Source organism: Leptonychotes weddellii, chromosome 12, assembly GCF_054177405.1.
Source record: "Leptonychotes weddellii isolate Sample4059 chromosome 12, ASM5417740v2, whole genome shotgun sequence".
Lineage (NCBI taxonomy): Eukaryota > Metazoa > Chordata > Mammalia > Carnivora > Phocidae > Leptonychotes > Leptonychotes weddellii.
Window position 1 is genome coordinate 62917792 of NC_138380.1, and position 19295 is coordinate 62937086.

The following is a 19295-nucleotide window of genomic DNA, read 5'->3' on the forward strand; positions in this document are numbered from 1 at the left end:
GGGTGTTATACGAAAACAATGGATCGTGGATCACTACATCAAAAACTAATGGTGTATTGTATGGTGACTAACATAACATAATAAAATTAAAAACTACCCCCCCCAAAAAAAGAAAGGATAAATACCTACAATTTGCATCGACATGGATGGAACTGGAGGGGATTATGTTAAGTGAAATAAGTCAAGCAGAGAAAGACAGTTACCATATGGTTTCACTCATATGTGGAACATAAGGAATAGCATGGAGGACCATAGCGGAAGGGAAGGAAAACTGAATGGGAAGAAATCAGAGAAGGAGACAAACCATGAGAGACTCTGGACTCCGGGAACCTAACTGAGGGTTACCGAAGGGAGGAGGGTGGGGGGATGGGGTATCTGGGTGATAGGTATTAAGAAGGTCACATGTTGTGATGAGCACTGGGTGTTATATGCAAATAATGAGTCATTTAACAATACATCAAAAAATAAAAATGTACTATATGTTGGCTAATTGAACATAATTAAATAAATAAGTAAATAAAAAAAAGAAAACGCTATAGTCAGAAATTAAGTACTTACTGTGACGACACAGACAGGGTTATGAAGAGAGCTAAGAATTAAAAAACCCCCACAAAACTGCCAGATACCGAATCGAGCTTTATTTTTACTGTGTGATAAGCCTTTAATATGACAAATATTTATAATATTGGAGATATTTTAAATTTGAAAATTAAAAAATAAAGGGAAAATAAGTTTAATTATGATATTTTTCTTTCCTCGGATAAGAATCCTGATACCATCTTTTTATTAGGATGTAAAATGTCAGAATTTTCATTGTGATATTCAGTACAATTTTACCTTTGAATCCTTTAGAGACAAGGGGTATGTGATTCAGTTTTATAGTCTCCCAAATTCTTCGTAATTTTTACTTTTGAACATTGATAAAATATCTGCATAATAGTATTTATATTTTAAGGCCAGTATTCCTAATGTCTATGTAGAATTCAGGTATTCCAATTTTGTCATATTTTGGTTCTGGGACCATATTAAATGGCAGTCATATAACTTCCACTGTGTCCCTTCATTTTTATTATCACTATTAATATGGAAAGGTCAAACAAATAATTTTATTAAATTTTCGTAAGCCTTAAAACCAGAGAAGAATTTCTAGAAGTCATTCTTCAACATCACAACTTTGAGAATGTCATCACCACTTCTTTCTCTGGAATCCCTTTTTAGCATAAGAAAATGAACCAAAATAACATGTTGCCAAATAAGTTTCCCCAAGTCACGATTCTCCTAAGAGTGAACAAATTAAGTTGTATATTTACACGACCAGTTTTGAAAGTCTTTGCAGAGAAATATTCAAACTGGTAAGATGGGTTGAACTGCCAATCAAGATGGACCATCTTTATTCCAGTCTTTGCAGTTAAGCCAACGGGATCATTTTCTCTTGAAGAGAATACTGAAGAATTAAATTTCTTTAAATAGTTCCTTTCTAGGTACAGTGCCACCTAACCTTCTGTGATATGGCAGACTCCCATGTGGTACATTCAATTTATTAAGCAAAACACTAACCTGTCTATAACACAAGCCAAGGAATACATCCTCTTTGTGATATAAATGGTTGTGTCCAGAATGCATCCTAAGGTCTTAGCATATAGTCATTCCCAGGGAATGAAATAGGTGGACCTAAGTTCTATGTCCTTTTGAAACTAATTTCAGTTTCATTTTGTAAGTCCATGGATCATCACAACAGCACTTTGTTATCATACTTATTAATTATAACTTGATTAATGTTAATATTAGCCTATATCAAACTTCAAGTTTTTTTTTCAAGCAAATTGATCAGTAATGAACCTGACATAGGTATGGTTCTGAGTCACTTGGTAATCTTAGATTTTTCTCTGAAAGTACACATAAATATAACTAAGTAGGTGGTATTGTTGATACCTGGGCTCTCAACTGCAATAGAAAATGTCACAAATGAACTTTTCATAAATTTTTCTATAAGTTCTCAGCTATATCTCGATATACCGAGGAAGATAAGAGTTTTCCCAGTTAGCCTTCTATTTTCAAAAGCTTATTTCTTTTTGGCATGTAATTTCTGCTTATTTCTTTTGGCATGTAATTTTTGCTACATTCAGTGGATATGCTTTTAAAAGTTACCATCTGTTAAATGTTTTGATGCGATTTTTTTCACTTAATATATATCTGAATTTCACAGCATTATTATTTTTAAATTTTTTATTTAAAATCAAGTCTTGTTAAAATGTCAGGCTCATTTAATTCATTAATCTTATTTTATTTATACTGGCACTCACATATACATTTCTAAGTACTGGCAATGGGTTTTAGTTTAGTTTATTTCATAATGATTTTTCAAGTTGTATTCTTTGACACAGTTAACATTTTGCCTATTAAACACAGAGGAATATTTTTGACTTCCACAAAAAGCACAATCTCTCTTTCTTTTTAAAATACATGGCTTTCTTGGTTTATCTTTTCATTTTCATACTTCCAATAGAGATATGGGTCCAAAGAATTAATTCTCTACTACAAGAAAAATAATCGTGTAAGTGCATTGGCAAAATGGCAGTTGACATCTGGCCCCAATGTAAAGCAAGAAAATGAGTTAATGATAGGATGGACCCATAGACAGTAAAAGACTTATGGTCTATATGGTATGGCTGGTGCTCTGTTCTGCAGGTAGTTGCAATCAAGGGCAGAAACTTACCCTGCTGCTGAGTCACTATTTACCTGGTTGCATGAGTGAATTACATTTTTTTATAACATTATGCAAATCAACATTCTAACAGCCAAACAGAGTACACCTTTAGCCTCTTGTCCAAATGGCTAAGGAAAAGTTTTTTTCCCAGCTGCCTCACCCTTGCATGACTGTCTACCTGCCCCGAGTGGGCTTGTACTTGACACTGTTTTTTGCGGCATTCATGAATTCATCCAGCAAATAACTGAAAAAGGCATTGTTCTAAGAGTTGGGGATACCATGGTGAAGGAAAGAGAAAAATCCCTGTCCTCAGAAAAATCATGTTCTAATGGGGAGGGATGGAAAATAAAATAAATAGGTAAGTAAAAGGTATGAGTGGGTCATAACTAGGGGACAAAAAACGGAGCCATTACAGTATTCCAGGAAAGAGCCAGTGGGGTTTTGGAACAGGGTGATCACATTGGAGGTGATGAAAAAAGTGGCTGAATTACTGAATTATGGATATATTTTGAAGATGAAGCTGACGAGGTTTACTAAAATTTATGATGTTAAGCTGTAAGAAAAAAGGAGCCAAAATTGTTTATCTGAGCAAGTTGAAGGATGTAGATGCCATTTACTGAGAAGAGAAAGATTGGGGTGTTTCTGTGGTCAGTAGTGGGGAAGCTTAGTTTTGGTCTGACTTAAGTTTGATATGTGTTTTAGATATTCAAATGGAGATGTTAAGTAGGCAGTTGGATATCCAAGTCTGAATTGTAGAGGAGAGGTTTAGACTGAAAATATAATTTTGGTAGTCCACAGACTATAGATAATAAAGTCATGTGACTAGGTGATATCTCTTAAGAAGTGAGTGTAGAGGTCTGAGGCCTGAGTTTTGGGGAACTGCAATTTAGAGGTTGAGGGTATGAAGAAGACCCAGGGAACAAGACTGGAGAAACGGCCACTGAGGAGGGAAGAAAACAGGAAATGATGATGTCCTGGAAGCACAGTGAAGGTGGCTGAACAGGGAGGCAGTAAATCAACTGTGTCAAATACTGCTCATAGGTCAAGTAGGGTGAAGATTGAGAATTGGTCATTGGATTTAGCAATAGGGAGGCTCTCATTGATCTTGACAAGAGCAGCTCGGGTCTGTAGGAGAAAATAAATGAGGCAGTAGCTTTGGGAATGAACACAAGAGATAAAGAGGAGTTTTGTTTTTAAGATGGGAGAAATAAAGCCAGAATCCCTTAGCTGAGGGTTAAGCCTCTTTATGTCGACTTTGTGTCTAGCACCTTGCTGTATCCGTAAGAAATACTCTCTTGACCCTGGAGTTGTAACCTTACTGAAGAAATGGAAGAAATGACAAAATGGTGGGAGCAGGTAATTAGTGCTAGAGTAGTTTTTAAAAAGTAAGATAATGCAAGTATTGTTTTCACAGAGATGGTGGAGTTCAAATTCTTAAATTCTTAATTCTTGAAATAAGTTGGATTTAGGTAGATGAAGAGTGGGAACAAAAGAAGAGTATGATATCTGGGGAACAGTAAGACTAGCCTGGCTAGAATTCATATTAAGAAGAGATGGGGTGATAAACATGGAGAGCTTTTACCATCAGCTAGTTCCAGCTTTGTTATTTTGGCAATGGAGAGTAAAGGAATTAATCCATCTGCAGTAGCTGTAGAATTAAAAAAAACAAAGTCTTGTTAATAGTTTTCTTTTTAGTGATTTTATTATTAGAAAATTCTCTCAAATGTTTTTTCAATAAGGAGTAAAAGCTAATAAAACTAGCTGAATTTTAAAATACTGTAATAATTACTTTTAAACATGAGGATTTTGCCCTATGGAAGAAAAAATACCTCTAGGTAACCACAAATTTCCTTTTAAAATCTTCATCTATCCCATTTTTATGCTCTGGAATGGTATTTTAACATTTTATAAATAAGAAATAAGTTAAGTCATTTCTAATTAAACCATTAGATATTTTACAGTTCATAATATCAACTCTACTTTTGGAAAATAGTCTCTTGTTTACATTATAGATCTAACTTCAAAAAAATATAAAATATTTCTAATCTGTACAAGACACTAGAAGGGATTTCATTAAAAGAAAGACAAATATAGATTTAATGGAGCTTTTCAAATTAGGTGTATTTGAAGTTTTCATCAATCCTCAAAATCACCCTAAATAAAACCAGACTTAGTATTTGGAATTTTTGAAGTAGTTGTCCAGATAAGTTCTGGAGATAACTATCCGAGTTACTTTATTTTTACAAAAGGGAAGCTGTTAGGTTAAGCCATACGAAACTGCCATTTTTATAGGCTAAAAATGATAGCATGGTAGAATTTTAATTAACGGCTCAACATAAAAATTCCAACTTGGCTCTCCCAAGGTTTGTTAAAGTCCCAACCTCAAGGGGGAGGGACAATCTAAAGGAAGCGAGGTATTGTCCTAGAAATTGCACATTCTTTGGAGAACTGGCTTTTATTATCTATTACATGAAGGTTCTGCCCTTGGTCCTATAGTTTGTTTACTTATTTATTTACCTTAATGTTTGCAATCTAGTAAAAAAATTAAACATAAACATATACTCTTATTATTAAAGTTAATTTTACTATACTTACAAGCTTCCTATGCTAACATTTGAAATGATAAGGCATTTGTGTGGAGAGAAAAATTCACTCACCTTTAAAATTGTAACTGGTTAACTTATCTTACACTGGAATGGTAGGGTGCAAATGTTATTTTTACCAGCACCTAAAACAAATCATAGGATCTAGCTTAGAGGTACAGTGAATGATTTTAGGTCAAGGCTCCGAATTTTTAAAGTTTGTTTGCTTGTTTATTTGACAGAGAGAGAGAGAGAGATCACAAGTAGGCAGACAGGCAGGCAGGGGAGAGGGAGAAGCAGGCTCCCTGCTGAGCACGGAGCCCCATACGGGGCTTGATCCCAGAACGCTGGGATCAGGACCTGAGCTGAAGGCAGATGCTTAACCGACTGAGCCACCCAGGTGCCCCAAGGCTCTGAATTTTTAATGCTATGTTGGCTATCCATAAAAATGGGAAGGTTTGGCAAAGGAAACGGGGAAGGATTGCGGTAGATTTGAGTCAAGAAGTCCCTTCTGGGCCCAGATGGTAGATGTCTCAGTGCGATTTATGGTAGAGAAAATCTGAGTTTAGAGAACCTCTGTGGCATTATCTCAATTTTAGTGTGTCAAAATATTCCGTTAAACATCTTTTTCTGAAGAATGGTATGAATGAGCAATGCTAGTCAAAATCTAAATCAATGCAGAGAAGGTATTAAAACATATACCATACGTAGATGCTGTTCTTTTTTTTTTCCTGTTTTCGTGTTTTTTAATTTTATTTTGTTATGTTAATCACCATACATCATTAGTTTTTGATGTAGTGTTCCATGATTCATTGTTTGCGTATAACACCCAGTGCTCCATGCAGTACGTGCCCTCCTTAATACCCATCACCGGGCTAACCAATCCCCCATCCCCCCTCCCCTCTAAAACCCTGTTTGTTTCTCAGAGTCCATAGTCTCTCATGGTTCTTCTCCCCCTCTGATTTCCCCCCCTTCATTTTTCCCTTCCTACTATCTTTTTTTTTTTTTAACATATAATGTATTATTTGTTTCAGAGGTGCTATGGTAAGCGCAGTAGATGATGTTCTTATGGCAACTTCTACCACAATCACCTCTTAGCCATAAGACTCATTAAGAAAATTAAATGTAAATAGAATATACTTCAATTACAAATGCGCTATATTGTAATTATTAAATATAACAGTGGGACATATTAAATGAGAGTACGTAATGAAGAAAGGGCTTGTTAGTTAAGTTTTAGGCTTGAATTCGAATAGGAGAGAAAACATATTCATTGGGTATCACTATTGGAAGACATAAGTGCTTCCAAAAAACAGAGATATGCTGGTCATCTTTCTTTTTCAATTGTTTCATCGGGAAGAATCTTTTTTAGGTGATAAAACTTACAAGCTAAATTAAAATGCACTCTACTCATTGGCAAGCCACACCAGCAAGAATAATGTGACCATGGTACTTGGAAGTTTTTGATTTATAACTATACTATTCTCTACTTATAAGGCTGCAGTCTAGGAGGCAGAGCAATGAATCATTACAATTGTCTATCTGGGAAATGTCAAAAGATTAAGGGCAGAAGAAGAGAGAAAAAGAAAGAACACACATTTCTGTCTGAGAATTATTCCACAATTAATGGGAAGATATCACTAGCACATAAATCCAGTGCTAAATAAATAATAATTAAATTTTTAAGATCTTCAAGTAAGACTACTAATAAACCATAGTGCTTGAACTTCCTGGGTAGAAAGGCAGATTATCCTCTGATGCTCTGATAACTAAATCATTCCTTATTAACTATCACAGTGACCTCTCCCTATGCACGAAGAGTTTGGAAAAGTAAATTTAAGCTGAATAAATAGATTAGAAATTTGACCCAATCATTAATGGATCCAGATTTTTAAAAAAAGGACACATACAGTTTAATTGATACTTTGCCAATACAAAAATAAGCATCCACAGAATGTTTATTTACTGTTTAAATTACTCCATATATTCATATACCATGAACAGAAAATATACTTTATCCCACACACAATAAGAGCAAACAAGTGCAATCTTTCGAACATTAAACGTTATAATCAAATCTGTACAACAGATAAATAAATTTATACCTCTAACAGTTAGCTTGTAACAAAACAAAATGAAAAACATATATTGCCCAAAGTCACCGGTTTACTTAAAATTCTACTTATGGTTATACATCTCAGTCATAACAACTTGAATCTTTACTACACTGCACCAGTTAGATTGATAAATATATTTTTTTTAAAATAGGGGGAGTAATAGGAAATACCAAAATGAGTATAAAGAGCTTTCCAAACATTGGAAAAAATAGAAATTAATTAGTTGGAGGAAAACATTAAATGGATCCACAGGGTAACTGGTATCACACTGGTATAGCTTAGGGAAAGCTAAACATATGAATGGATTGGAAAGAAAACTTGGCCTTTTTACAGGAAGAAGCAACGACAACATCAACAGTGACAAAACCCTGTCATGGAGCCTAGCACGACTCTGTGAGACAAAATGTACAAAGATTTAGGTATACCTGAAAGCCACAGCTAGGAAGAAAAACCTTGTCAGGAAACAGGTAACATCAGAACGTGAACACATATAAATTAAAGGCATACTGTTTATCGTTCCACATCATTGCACATATGGTAAGAGAACAATACTGCAGACATTCTTGAGTAAGAAAGTTTTCGGTGAAGTAGGAAGTTCCATGATGAATACAGGTATAGACAATCTTATTACCACAAATTTAGTAAAGATCAAAACACTCAGTGGTGCCACTAAGCTAATTAAATTATGTTTTTACTGGAAAGGTAATTATTTCCCTGCCTTCATGTTAACTTAAAATCATTTATAAACGGAAATATAGATCCAGTAGAAAAGACGTTTCACATGCAATCCTATACAATGCACTCTGCTTCAACTGATCTTCAGGATTTCACATTGGAGACGTACATTTCCAATATATACAACCACACATGTTCCACAGACGCCACTGAGCTGTCCTCTTGCCACACGGGTTTTTAATTTACATATACATTTATATCTCCAGATAGATGCGTTTCTCCTCTAGGCAGACACAAAATTAGCCTGAAGAATTTAAGTTTCTTAGGATTTTAGGAACCTAATGTCTTGACTTCTCTTGAATCGACGATAAGATGAGGAGTCCACAGAAAAATGCAGCTATACATGCCAGCCTTTTCAAGAGAGAGGAGTTATCTTTAGGAATAATAATCTGTGCAAGATCATTAGTGATCTGAGAAATTTCGTGCGCCACACAGACAAATATGAAAGTGCTGACGATGATGTTGAGCATAGGGTTTCCAGGTATGAGTACCAAGACGCCTCTGGTGTCGGCGGCCAGCCATATGTGGTATTGGCAGATAAAGAGCTGGAAGGAGAGGAAAGTTAGATACGTACAGACGGTCAACGACTACAGCACAGTTTTGCCTAATTTAAACATTTCCTAGCATAATTATGTTAGAAGGCTTTTTCCAAACCATTTACTTCTGTTTCACTCTTGGTCCTGAAAAGTCGACTGCAGTCTACTCTTCAGAACTCCTACTTGTTGAAGCGCTGTTTCAAAGTCCCCAAGAAATCAAACAGGAACCTTACAACTTTAAAAAACATTTTTTTTTTTTTTTTTTTTTTTTTTGCATGACACAGAAGACAGCTGACAGAAGGATTTCCGGACTCTGGTCTTTAGACCAGAGTATTACTAGGGGTGTGTGCACATATGTGCATACTGCATATTTATATATATTTGTGATTATATTTCTGTATGTGGATATATGAACAGGAAGTGGTATGGGCATTAAGATGTCCTCAAGTTTGCTCTGCATGGCCAGACAAATGTTTTCAACTGTATTTGCATATTCCTAAAGTATATTTCAACTTCCATGTGAGTATACATATTAGATGAAACCACTACAACTTTCAGTGGTGGTTACAAATGTGGTTCTTTCATCACATTTGTTCAAAATATCAGAGAGCAGAAAAATGCTTAAGCTACCTCTCAAATATGAGACTATAAAATTTTGATATTTTTACTAGAAATACCAAATTATAAATTCATTCATTAAAGTTAATAAAAACACTCATGCTCCAAATATTAAGGGGATAGCAAAATAAACATTCTTTTATCTACTGAATGACTTGATAAGTCATTCTTGATTAATAATTCTAAATTCTATTCAGTCTCACTTATGAGACCCAAAAAAAAAGAACATTTATTAAAGAACTCAAAGAAAAATTTATTTTCCCTATTTTAAGGACAACTTAATAATAAATCTTATACTCTAAAATATGTCTTTTATGATTATAATATGAATTCTACTGTTTTAATATGTTCTACTTTGAATAATAGAGCTCAGAATATTCAGAATGTTTTTCAAAACCTACTTTAAGGTTTTAAATAAGTCATATTCAGTATTGCATACAAAATGTAATAAGGTTAGAAAATTTCCCCAAATTTCCTATCATAAGGGTGAATTTTATTCGCATAAGTATCGGTAAACTAAATTCCAGGACTATTTAATTATGGAGATGAAGAACAAATAAAAATCCCTTCAGCTTGACTTCATTTATATCTATTTATAAATTTCATTTATATCTATTTAACTTTTCTCTTTTCTGATCTAAGCAATTTAGTGCTTACAAGCTGAAGACAATATAAAGAATATTTGAAAGTCATCTAGGTCTAGTCATTAAATAAGTAGATTAAAAATATACTACTTTATTGCTGTTGAAAGTTGAGTTTCCTCTCTGTATTTCCATAAATAACATAGTTTTGATTTAAAAAAATGTATTTTGGATTTATACACATACACACACGCATATAACACTTGGCTGTATAAGTAGAACAAAATATTAATGTACCAACCTCTAATGAAATTTTTCCAAACCAAGCAAAAAATGAGCTATAAACTGATCGGGCATATCCAGGGATATTCCTTATTAGGATGAAGGCTAAAATCTAAGGAAAAACCACAAAGACAAAATAAATAATCTGTTTATTAAAAGCATTTGCTTTCCTTCAAGTGATAACTTTATTATCTCTGTTCTTGAATTTGATACATACACAATGGTTTTTGTCAACAGAGAAAGTTTTAGCAAGTTATTTTTGTTCTAGACTCTGTCCAAGTTAGATTTCTCAACATGTGGTCTGTATACTGTGTATCAGTGCAGATTTTAGGTAGCACGTGGCTGAACAATTTTATGTGTATTTGAAAAATTATAAATCCACCTCCGTGTAGAAAGAAATGATATCATAGTTTGTGTAGCCAAACTCAAAAACCCCCATGATACAATTTGGCTTCTTCCATAAAGTATCTGCCTGATTGCCAGCAACATACCCCGTCCTGCACTCCTCCATAGCCCCCTTTCACTAACACCCATGTAAATATGAGAAATGGCATGACTTTTAAGATGTCCTCATGTTTGCTCTATATGGCCAGGCAAATGACGTCTTGAACTGCATTCACATGTCATATATTTTCCCCTTTTGATCTCTTCTCCCTAAAGACAACCTCCAGCTTTTGGGCGCCTGACCTTCACCATTCTCCCCCATCCTTTTGTACCAGGTGGAACAATCTTGAATTTTCTAAACCTCTAATTCAGTGTCACATTCAGTAGCTAGTTTATCTAGCAAAGAACTCTCTTTAGAATCTATTCTTATAAAAAAGCAAGAAATTGTAAAGAAAAAAACTGTTTTCACTTTCACAAATACCTTTCAAAAACCTTCTCATAAAAAGACTGAAAAATCTATTTACACTTCAGAGAAAAACCCTATATTCAGTGTTGATCACTCTGGGCATCTGGTCAAAGGCTTTAGGAAGAGGCCTCTGGGATGCATACAGGATGAGCAAATAGGAGATTTGTGGATCACTCTATCATTTATGGAAAAAGGAACCAAAGTGAACTACTCAGGTACCATTAAGTTGAGTGATCTTCATGGGTAGTAGTGTCAAAGAGACTCAAGTTTGAATCTAACCTTTGCCTTGTATTAGTTCTGGGATTGAAGGTAAGGTACTTTACTCCCTTAGGTCTGTTTCCTCATCCATATGAATAGGGGTAAGATTTACCTTGAAGGTTGATGTGAACATTAGATGGGAAAACATATATAAGGTACTTATCATAACATGCATTGTGAGCCATTTAAAGAAACACATTAGGTAATTAATAGCACAGGTGGTATACATAAATGGTAAAAATCATAAAGGTGAGACCTAAATAAAGCCCTTAAACATGAAACCCTTTAATGAGTTATTATAATTAAAGTATTGCACAAACTGTAAAATGCTAGAAAGAATGACACAGATAAACACAAATCACTAGTCTGAGCATCAGAAAATCTAGGAGTAGCCCTAAGCAAATCACTTTCCTTCTTTCTAACTTTAATCTACCCTTTCTCAATGTGTTCTTATTTCTTTAGCATATTCCAGTCTGTGTTTCGTCATACACTTCGTAAACGATGTGATTAGGGGAACAGAAAAATCAAAGAAATGATAGCCATGGAGAAGACAACTGGGGTCTAGGGAGTCATCTTTATTAGCTTGGTAAAAAAATAATAATAACACTTAAAATTTGTTCAGCATTTGTAACTTGCTGGGTACTATGCTAGCACTTAATATACATTATTTATGGTTAATCACCTGTATGCTGTTCTACAGCAAGCCTTTCTGGAAATTTCTATCCAGACTGATGGGCAAAATAAAAGGTCAGGATTTGGGGCACCTGGGTGGCTGTTGGTTAAGCAACTGCCTTCAGCTCAGGTCATGATCCTGGAGTCCCGGGATCGAGTCCCGCATCAGGCTCCCTGCTCAGTGGAGAGTCTGCTTCTCCCTCTGGCCCTCCCCCCTCTCATGCTCTCTCTCTATCTCATTGTCTCTCTCAAATAAATAAATAAAATCTTTAAAAAAAAAAAATAAAAGGTGAGGATTCAAGGATTGATCTATAAGAGTGAAATAGATAAAAGGGATTAAGAGTACACTTATCTTGATGAGCACTGAGAAATGTATATAATTGTTGAATTACTATATTGTACACCTGAAATTAATATAACACTGTTAACTGTACTTGAATTTAAAAAAAAAAAGGATTGATCCATAAGCCTTTTGCAGGGTCAGGCTGAGAAAATACTTTCTAACAGAACACTAGGAATCTTGTACATGTTAAACTCTTAAGAAGCCTCCTCAGATAAGTATGCTAAGGACATATAAACATATATAAATTTTTAATAATCACATCCACACCCACACCCCCACACCTACATCACCTGTTGGTATCTGAGAATAAGAGTGAAACATGATAAGGAAGTAAAATTTGGGGATCCCTGAATGGTCTGAGTTTTACAACAGGGGACTAGCGCCCTTGGAAAGAAGTAGCTGCCAATAAAATTGGTACTTGCTTCAATTTGTGCTCCCTGTCCATTCTTGCATTCTGTAAAGGAGGAGCTGAGGCCCTCGCTGAAAAAGTACTAGGGAGATAGGAGTGTGCGGAGGGTAGTGACTGGAAAGTTAGGTGATGGGGCTCAGGAGGGCTTGTGTGTTCTTCTGTGTAGCCGCTCTTTCCCTTAGTTCTCTTTATATCCTTCTGTACGGGTGCACTGTGAACGGTGACACCTCCTTTCCATCAGGAGTAACAGAAGTGATATCATATACGATATGCAAAGAGTTACTGGTAAGCACTATCACTGTCTATAGAAGTCCTGAAAATGCTACATGAATACAGTATAAAGTTTACAATTTCATTATTGATTGTATTTGAAGAGTCTGTCACATGCTCAGTTCTATTGACTCTAGAGAGGTTCAAGGGGAATAAAATAGTTCCTGCAGTGAAGAGAACTTAAGACCTAAGAGAAGATCCTCTAGAAATCATCCTTGCTCCTCTTTGCTGCACTGCTCATTTTTTAGGTCTCAGTTTAGATACTGCTTTCTCCAGGAACCCTGCTCTGATACCAAGGTGGGTTGGGAAGAAGTCCCACGTTACCAAAGCGCCTGGTACTTAACTATCATCACACCATCACAATGTCCCATAATGACCTGCAACCAGAGGTATCTCTGCAAAACATCAGTCTGATTTGAGCTGCTCCTTACCTCTGCCCACCTCCCAGTCACGACCACATACTTCTCTAGACTTTGGCTCTCCGAGCTGTAGCCCGCACGGCCTTCTTCAAATTCCCTGAATGTAAATATGCTCCCTTCCCCCACAGGGCCTGAGTTCTTGCTGTCTGCCTTCCTCCCTCCATTCTCAATTTAATTTTCCCAGGGAAATAATTTCTGACCCCTCACCATGCCTTGCTTCAACTCCAACTAGGTCAGATTCCCTTATTAGATTCTCTTGTAGCATCATATACTACTAGTTATAATTACACGGTGATTCTATGATTACTACCTGTAATAGAAGAATGGAGGCTCTGGGAGGGCAGGACCTAGGTCTGATGTGGTTACCACTGTATCCTCCCAGCCTAGTATCTAGTGCATAGTAGGTATCAAATATTGTTAAATGAATAAAAAATGTTCAATGAATGAATGTTCACTGGTTCATAGCTCTATTAGACTGTAAATTCCACGAGGGCAAGAGCTGTATGCATCTTAACACTGAACTTCTTACACACGTATGTACGTGTATGTACAGCGCGGGACTTAACACATTAATAGTTATGATTAAATAAAGAAATATGAGTAAATGAAGACAAAGCAAATATGAGGAGAACCAACATTTTCTAAGTGCCTACTAAAGTGACCAATACCAATCATTTCCATACATTTAATGTGGCAATCCTTTAAAAGAGATTTTAATGTCCCTGTACAGTAAAGGAAGGTAGCGCTTAGGAAGATTAAGTCATATACCTGCATTTTTTAGTTTGATCTCAAATCTCACTGCCTCTAAAGACTGTATTCTTATCAAGAATTAAGAAAAAAAAATTTTCTAAATCAAGACAATTACCTGTACCACAGACACAGATGGGTGGAGTTCGTTGCACTCTGCTTTGTTTTTACAACTGCTGGCCCAGATGGAATAGGTCTAAACCAAAAAAATATAGGGATCAGTTCATGAAACCAGTTATGCCTTAACGAGGCAGCTTTCTCAGCATCTTCACACGGTTTTCTTTGTTTATTACATTATACTCCATGATGCTATTTAAAAAGCTTCAGTAAAAATGCCCACACATTTGGTCATCACTTGTTTTGGTTTGCTCAACTGCTCAAAGAAAAGAAAGCAGAGAAAGAGGAGCATAGGTCTGTGCTCTTCCAGAAATAGTGATCATGAGGCAGTGATGGTTCTTCCTGTCAAACACCTTACATTATATTTTTCCCAAAATTTATTACAACTTTAAAAATTTGTTTCACTGAATCCTCAGTTATTCTTCATATTTAACTTACACATACATATTCTCTTAGCATTTATGTTCAATTAGAAAAATACAGAGCAAAGGATTTTAAAAGTAAAGTTTTATATATTAAAAATAATTGATTAAATTCCTATTTCTTAAAGTTAACTTTCTGTATCATTTAGGACTTCAAAAAATTATAAGATTACATTTTGAAACTTACCAAGAAAGAAACTACTGAAATAAACAATAGAAAATTTGAAATTTTGTTTGAAAAAAGAGGTTCACCCTTTCCCTCAGAAAGTACTTGACGCTTCTGTAAAGCCAGATAGATGAAAGCAAACAACATTCCATGAAAGACTACCTGAAAAATAAGAAGAGAAAATTTGTTTTAAATGGCAACTTTTCAATAAATAGCATGAATATTTGGTAAATGAGGACACTATGTACAAAAGTAAGTAGGTTAAAAGCTGAAAGGTTGTAAGTTTCTATGAGGGACTTAAACTTCAAGAAATGACATAAAGTCAACGATTGTTAGAAACTCTCTGCAATAGGACAGCAAACAGCTCTTGCAACAATATGAGATAAGCTGGTTCATTCTGAGCAGTCTCAGCAGCAAGTGAAGAAACAAAGATAATTTCAAAATAATGATAAAAACACAAGAAACAAGTGTTGGGAAGAAAAAGGAGAAAAAGGAACCCTTGTGCGCTGTTGGTGGGAAAGCAGATGGTGCAGCTGCAGTGGAAAATAGTATGGAGTTTCCTCAAAAAATTAAAAGTAGAACTTTCATCCAGTAATTCCACTACTGGTATTTATCCAGAGAACAAAGACACTAATTCAAAAAGATATATGCACCCCAATGTTTATAGCGGCATTATCTACAATAGCCAAATTATGGAACTAGTCCAAGTGTCCATCGACTGACAAATGGATAAAGAAGTGGTATATATATACACGATGGAGTATCGCTCAGCCACCGAAAGAATGCATTTGCAACAACATGGATGGATCCAGAGGGTATAATGCTAAGTGAAATTAAGTCAATCAGAAAAGACAGATACCATATGACTTCAGTCATATGTGTAATTTAAGAAACAAATGAACAAAGAAAAAAGGAGATAAACCAAAAAACAGACTCTTAACTACAGAGCACAAACTGGTGGTTACCAGAGGGGAGGTGGGTGGGGGAATGGGTGAAACAGGTGAAGGCAATTAAGAGTACAGTTATAATGACGAGCACGGAGTATTGCAGAAAATTGTTGAATCACTATATTGTACACCTGAAACTGATATAACACTACATGTCAACTCTACTGGAATTAAAATGAAAAAAAGAACAACAACAAAAATAATAAATAAAACTATTATGGAGATGTATGATAAAATTTAAATGCTAAACCAAAATAAAACACATTTTATATTGATACTTTCAATCAAATAAATCAACACTAATACCACCAAGATCATGCTTTTAAGAAGGAGCATATGCAACACAAGAATGGAAAAAAAATATGGTGGGCCAGAAAGCACATAAAGCTTTTTTTTCTTTTTTTAAGATTTATTTATTTTTTAGAGCGAGTGCGTATGTGCACACGCATGGGGGGGGAGGGGCAGAGGGAGAGACTCTCCAAGCAGTCTCCCTGCTGAGCGTGGAGCCCTCCCATGACCCTGAGATCACAACCTGAGCCGAACACCAAGAGTCAAACGCTTAACTGACTGAGCCACCCGGGCACCCCAAAGCTTATTTTTTTAAAAACAAGGACTTAAAGTGAACTATCATATCATAGTACACTGCTCTAATGACAAAGTTGAGAATTTAAAATTATTTGCTATCAAGCCTTTAGCAAAGCTTTTTATTCATATGTGGTTTTGAAATGCCCTGTAGTACACTGGCAAGTACAGAGGTATTAGATACCGGGAATGGCACAGAACCGGCATTAAGAAAACATTTGTGGAATGAAAAAAAGGATGGAAGAAAAAGGGGAAAGAAAGGAGAGAGGTAATTAGTATTTATTCATTGTCCATTATTTTCCAAATGCTGTGCTAGATGTTTTACATTTTCTTGGCAAGGTGAATCTTAACTTTCCTTCACGATTACATTCACGGAATCACCCTCAACACTGCTCTCTCTTCTTTGCACGCTCCTATCACAAAATCCACACTACATAATTCAGCACCTAATTATAAGTAGTAATCTTGGGTTTTAAACTCGATTGTAAGGCTTAGAAACCTAGTGGTATGTCTTCTTTCTCTACTATATTCCTTCCTCACAAAACCAACATCGAGAGCATATATCAGGGCTCAATAAATATTGTGTTGAATGGCTGAAGCATATACATGAGGGATCATTTTTTTTTTAAGTTTATTTATTTAAGTAATTTCTACGCCGGACGTGGGGCTCCAACTCATGACCCAGAGATCACTCCACCAACTGAGCCAGGCAGGCACCCCTATGAGGGATCATTTATAAGTCAAAATTAGGACTCAAACAAAGGCCCCTTTATAGACAACATTTTTACAGTATTTTCCTGTTGATATAAATACCCATGCATACCCTTTCTCTGCTATAAAAAAAGGCGGAGCAGGGCTGCTTTAATTTACCAAGTCAACACTTTTTCTTATTCTAAAACTAAAAAAAAAATTATAATTTTTCCAAATAATTTTTTAAGTATAATTTGAAATGGCAAAAGATCACAAGATAAATACATACGTAACGGTCTAACCTCCATCTGAACCACCATTCATATACATTCCCTTTCAGTTCAAAACACTTGGACAATGGCCAAAGAGAAAAGATCTTCTCAAATGCACCCTATGAAAAGGAATCCAGAACACAAATTAAGATGGTATGAGTCAATACTTGTTTTCTAATTCTATTATAAATTATAGTTTTCTAAAGTTAGGATTATCTAAGAGTCATTCACAATTTAAAAATTCTCTTTCATTTGAAATTCATTTGAAATTTATTTTACTAAAGACTAACAAAGATGACTTAAAACTTTTTGTTAACTTACTTTCACTGCACATGAAAGACTATTGAGACTGCAAAATTAAAAAAAAAGGCAAGCTAGTAACTGGAAAATTCTTCCATTTAAGGTTTTTAATCTAGTATACAAAACAGCTAATATTTACAGATCAAAACACCAAAATACAAAAAAACTTAGCCAATATGATATCAATATCCTAAAGAATGATAGTTAAGGTTAAAATAGTTTTTCTTTCTCTAAATGTTCTTAATAATCTATAATTAACCATTTGAGTTAAAAGAATGCTCTGAATTAGTCACCTTACTTAATCAACCATACCCAAATGCCATTACTAGCCTTTGAAACAAAGTTTACAGTTTTACTGTGGTCAAGTTAGTGAATGGTACCCTCTTATTAATCGGACAAGCCTGGAAAATCTGGGAATCAAGGGGCAGAAGTCTTGGGTGCATTCCTGCACATTAATGAAGTCTTTCAAAGAAGAGAACAAAAACCTCAATTTCCAGACTAAAGAATGGCAACAAACTCTATTAAGGAAAGCTCCATTATGGACCTAATGCCACAGCATAAAAAATGTAACATAACAATTTTTAAAAAGGCTATTAAAAAACAAACAAAAAAATGAAAACAGAATTGTATTTTAGGTCATGCTGAATCTTTAGGTTAGAAGAAGTTTATTATTTTAATGAAATGCAATATTCTCCGTTTAATCATTTAAGAATTTAAAATACTTCAGCTTATTAAATAGAGGTTCTATCAAAATCTATGCCTCAGAAAATAGAGGATGATTCTTACCAAGAGTTGCAATATAAAGTACTTACAGATCATACATATGATATGTATATGAAATACAGAAATACAATATTGATACAAAACAGAGAAATATATAGTATCTATTAGAGATACATGGTCTTAGAGATCATATATATGTGACACATTTATCATTAAAAATATTATTTCTGATTAAAAATTTGTTTCTTATGTGATCAACGGGCGAGTATTTAGTGAGCACCCATTTTGTGCAAGACACTGGGCTAACCAGGCCAAGTATTTTTTTTTCCAGTGCACTGATCCAAAGCTGGGGAAACCTTCTTAGTCTCTTTATTGAACCCCTGGTTCACCTTCCCTTCTCTCCCTCAGATGCACCGTGGAGCGTCTGGAATTTTAATGAGTAAATGTCAAGCAGCTGTTGCAGTTACCTGGCTATTTCTTTATACATTTGCTATCGTTTCCTGCTTACTTTATAAATCTCCTGTAAAAAACCTTGGAGTTCAGGCAGAAATAAAAATGCTTTATTTCTAAATATGAAAATAAAGTATGAAAGCCTACAAAACAAACAAACAAACAAAAACCAGCTTATAAGATCACACACACACTATGCTTACGTGGCATTTGCACCTGACACAGCTAAGTCCAAGACAGGGAATGTTGGAGATGGGAGCAAACTGCAGAATATGTCACAACTATAGGTATTCAAATTAAAATATTTTGTTATAAATATCATGCTGCCCAAATAATGTCTGCCTGATGGATTGACCAGCAGGTAGCAGTTTCCCACCTTGCTAAAGTAGCTGAGAAAACCTCAATCATCATAATAGGGGGAGATAAAATGGTAGAGATAAGAAAATGACCAAAAATTTTATTAAATTAAACATACTACATATATACAAACTCATGTGCTC

The 19295-nt window shown here is 35.0% G+C and overlaps 1 protein-coding gene across 1 annotated transcript in view; it reads right to left on the minus strand.

The window, feature by feature from the left end:
• Window positions 1-7229: 7229 nt before the first annotated feature.
• CASD1 (CAS1 domain sialic acid O acetyltransferase 1) overlaps window positions 7230-19295 on the minus strand; it is a 49638-nt gene continuing 37572 nt past the window's right edge. Inside the window, exons 14-18 of the mRNA XM_081800525.1 lie at window positions 17340-17441; window positions 14853-14993; window positions 14245-14322; window positions 10178-10270; window positions 7230-8686 (exon numbers count right to left, since the gene is read on the minus strand). Of these exons, the coding sequence (XP_081656651.1) occupies window positions 8420-8686; window positions 10178-10270; window positions 14245-14322; window positions 14853-14993; window positions 17340-17441 (681 nt within the window). The 3' untranslated portion in view covers window positions 7230-8419. The remainder of the gene's footprint in view (window positions 8687-10177; window positions 10271-14244; window positions 14323-14852; window positions 14994-17339; window positions 17442-19295) is intronic.